The sequence below is a fragment of the Solanum stenotomum genome, unplaced genomic scaffold, assembly GCF_019186545.1.
Source record: "Solanum stenotomum isolate F172 unplaced genomic scaffold, ASM1918654v1 scaffold31298, whole genome shotgun sequence".
In the NCBI taxonomy this organism is placed as follows: Eukaryota; Viridiplantae; Streptophyta; class Magnoliopsida; order Solanales; family Solanaceae; genus Solanum; species Solanum stenotomum.
The window spans coordinates 14,450-17,332 of record NW_026031383.1 but is presented as its reverse complement, the minus strand read 5'-3'; the positions used below and the strand labels follow the sequence as shown (position 1 = coordinate 17,332).

Below are 2,883 nucleotides of genomic sequence, written 5' to 3'. Positions count from 1 at the left end.
ATTTATGTGACACATTTTGAATTTTGAGGTTCAAATAAGTCTATATTGGACCGTAAATTTTTCATATCTTCTAAATATTTTGAATGATCAATTATTGTGACTTAAGTACTTTTTACGTAATTTATAAATATATAAATCTCCTTTAAAAAAAATGAAGATTTCATACATAAATTTTTGATCAACTTAAACCGTTTGATTTCTAAAGAAGTGTATCACATATTATAATAATGTATTTATAGCAATCATATCAAAATATGATAAGATATAGTAAAAGATTTGGTCGACAATAATTAATTATGACAGTGTGAAAGACTCCTTATTACTTCCTCCGTCCCATTTTATGCGAGGTAATTTGATTTAGCATGGAATTTAAAAAAGAAAGGAAAATTTTTAAAACTTGTGGTCCAAAATAAACGATAAAAATTTATGTGGCTGTAAATCATTTCATTAAGGGTAAAATTGATATTTTATAGTTAAATTGTTATTTAATATAGAAATGTGTCATTTTTTTTTTGGACTGCATAAAAAGGAAAGTAAGTCACATAAATTGGGACAGAGAGAAGTAGCTTTTTCTTTTGGATGATGACTATTGATTACTACACTACCTATGTTTTATTTATTAGGAGTAATAATAATTATTTGCACTATATTTTCAATCAAAAAGATATTTTTATTTATGATATAGAGACATATAATCTTGATATATGTTCCAAAATTCTTTAATTATTTTGGTCCTATGTACTATACAGGTGTACGTGAATCATGTTGAACCTTGTTATTTAACTGCAATATAATATGGTTTTATTATAATTACAATTATATTATTATTATATCCCAACCTGCCTATATCTAAAGCTTATCTATGCATCAAAGTGATTAAGCAAACATCAATTACAACAACTTTTAAAGTTATGAAATCACATATTGCTCTCATTCTGCTCTTTTCACTTGCCCTGGTAAGTGTTCTTAGATGATATAAGTTGTTCTGTCTTTAGTGGATAAAGTTATTTAATATTTGTTGTTAATGAGAGATAATATATATTCTGTAGAATCAATCGTGGTGCACGTAAATTGACTCGAACATCATGGTTACCAAGTCTAATTAAAAAGAATCCATGTTTACTTTTTAATTAGCTAGCATAATTGACCTTTGATTACTTTTTCTACAAATTACCTATCAGTTTTAGCCCATTTAGTTAGGGACTTTATTAACCAACTTAAAAGAATCATTTCATTTGAATTGATTATTCCTATGTAACGTGAATAATGATATATTTCTGAAATTTCTTTGAATTACACGGATATATAAACAGACACTCAAATTTGACATTATTTCACGTAAACACTCCAATTTTGAACACACCAACTTACAAAATATTGATGCATGTAGACACCTCTAGAATTTATGTGTGACGTGAGAGTTGGGTGTCTAGGAGACACAATGGGGATGGGTTGACGTGTTTATTAATTTGTCAACTGAGACCAAGTTAAAGTGTCTAGATTGATGTACAAGTACTCTCAAAATCGGAGTACTTACTTATCAGATAAAACTAACTTTTCAATGTATGTTCATATATTATGCCAAGTATGAACTATGTACTCATAAAGAATTAATTAATCCATATATATGTAGTTTGGGATTAAACAATTTTTTTCCCCACTTTTGGGCAGTACACTGATGCAAGAAAAGACCCTGGAGAATACTGGAGAGATGTGATGAAAGATGAGCCAATGCCTAAAGCAATCCAACATCTTATGCCTCAGCCACATAAAGAGAAAATTGATTGTCACAAATCACCTTTTGAGCCAATTCCTAATGTATCTAGTTACCATAATGATGAGGTTGGTCTCAAACAAGAAAAGGATTTCGAGCCAAGACCAAATGTATCTGGTTATCATGATGATGAGCCTGGTCTCAAACAAGAAAAGGATTTCGAGCCAAGGCCAAATGTATCTAGTTATCATGATGATGACAACGTTGGTTTCAAACAAGAAAAAGATTTCGAGCCAAGGCCAAATGTATCTAGTTATCATAATGATGACAACATTGGTCTCAAACAAGAAAAAGATTTCGAGCCAAGGCCAAATGTATCTAGTTATCATGATGATGACAACGCTGGTCTCAAACAAGAAAAAGATTTTGAGCCAAGGCCAAATGTATCTAGTTATCATGATGATGACAACATTGATCTCAAATTAAAAAAAAATTTCGAGCCAAGACCAAATATTTCTGTGTACCATAATTGATAATATGGCATATAAAGAGTACTATGTGTGAGAGACTGTCTTCTTGCTATTTTTGTGCCTCCCAATGTTAAATGGATCATGAATAAAAAAAATATTGCTTACTTGATTGTTGTATTCAAATTTCTCTTGAATTTAATACTAGCACTATTCCTTCTGTCCCAATTTATATAACTTACTTTTTTTTTTAGTCATTTTCAAAAAAACAATACATTTCTATATTTAGTGGTAATAATTTTTAAAATGACAATTTTATCCTTAATAAAATTATTTATAGTCACATAAATATCTCTGACTTATTTTATACCATAAGTTTAAAAAATCTTTCTTTCTTAAACTTCATATCTGGTCAAACTAACCTATATAAATTGGGAGAAAAAGAGTACATATTTTAACCAATTATGATATGCAATCGATTTCCTTTTAGCCGGTTAATTTTCTTTTAAATGATTTTGTGGTGGCGAAGTAAATATTCTAACCTAGCTCTCAAAAGTTGCTAGAGACTAGAAGGGATAAAGAAAAAAGAAAATTAGAATTCCCACTAAAACTTAACTATAGAGTTTGCACTAAAACATTCCTAGCTACCTAGCAATTATCTATGGACTTTTTTTCCTATTGAAACCAATTAGTTTTTTTTAA

General features: G+C 29.0%; 1 protein-coding gene across 2 annotated transcripts; it reads left to right on the top strand.

Annotated features, from left to right (window-relative positions):
- Window positions 1-888: 888 nt before the first annotated feature.
- LOC125851978 (organ-specific protein P4-like) lies at window positions 889-2,347 on the top strand. 2 transcript variants are annotated; one of them, XM_049531711.1, is made up of 3 exons: window positions 889-956; window positions 1,672-1,842; window positions 1,909-2,347. In XM_049531711.1, exons 1-3 carry the CDS (start codon window positions 912-914, stop codon window positions 2,245-2,247), a joined length of 555 nt encoding a protein of 184 aa, XP_049387668.1. In that variant the 5' UTR covers window positions 889-911; the 3' UTR covers window positions 2,248-2,347. The 2 variants fall into 2 exon arrangements, with proteins under 2 accessions (XP_049387668.1, XP_049387667.1); XM_049531710.1 differs by having other exon boundaries at window positions 1,672-2,347.
- The last annotated feature ends 536 nt before the right edge of the window (window positions 2,348-2,883 follow it).

Excerpts from the sequence above, each read along its gene's own strand:
- LOC125851978 (XM_049531710.1), top strand. The coding sequence starts at position 912 with ATGAAATCACATATTGCTCTCATTCTGCTCTTTTCACTTGCCCTG. Across the intron at positions 957-1,671 it reads TGCTCTTTTCACTTGCCCTG|TACACTGATGCAAGAAAAGA; the intron begins GTAAGTGTTCTT and ends ACTTTTGGGCAG.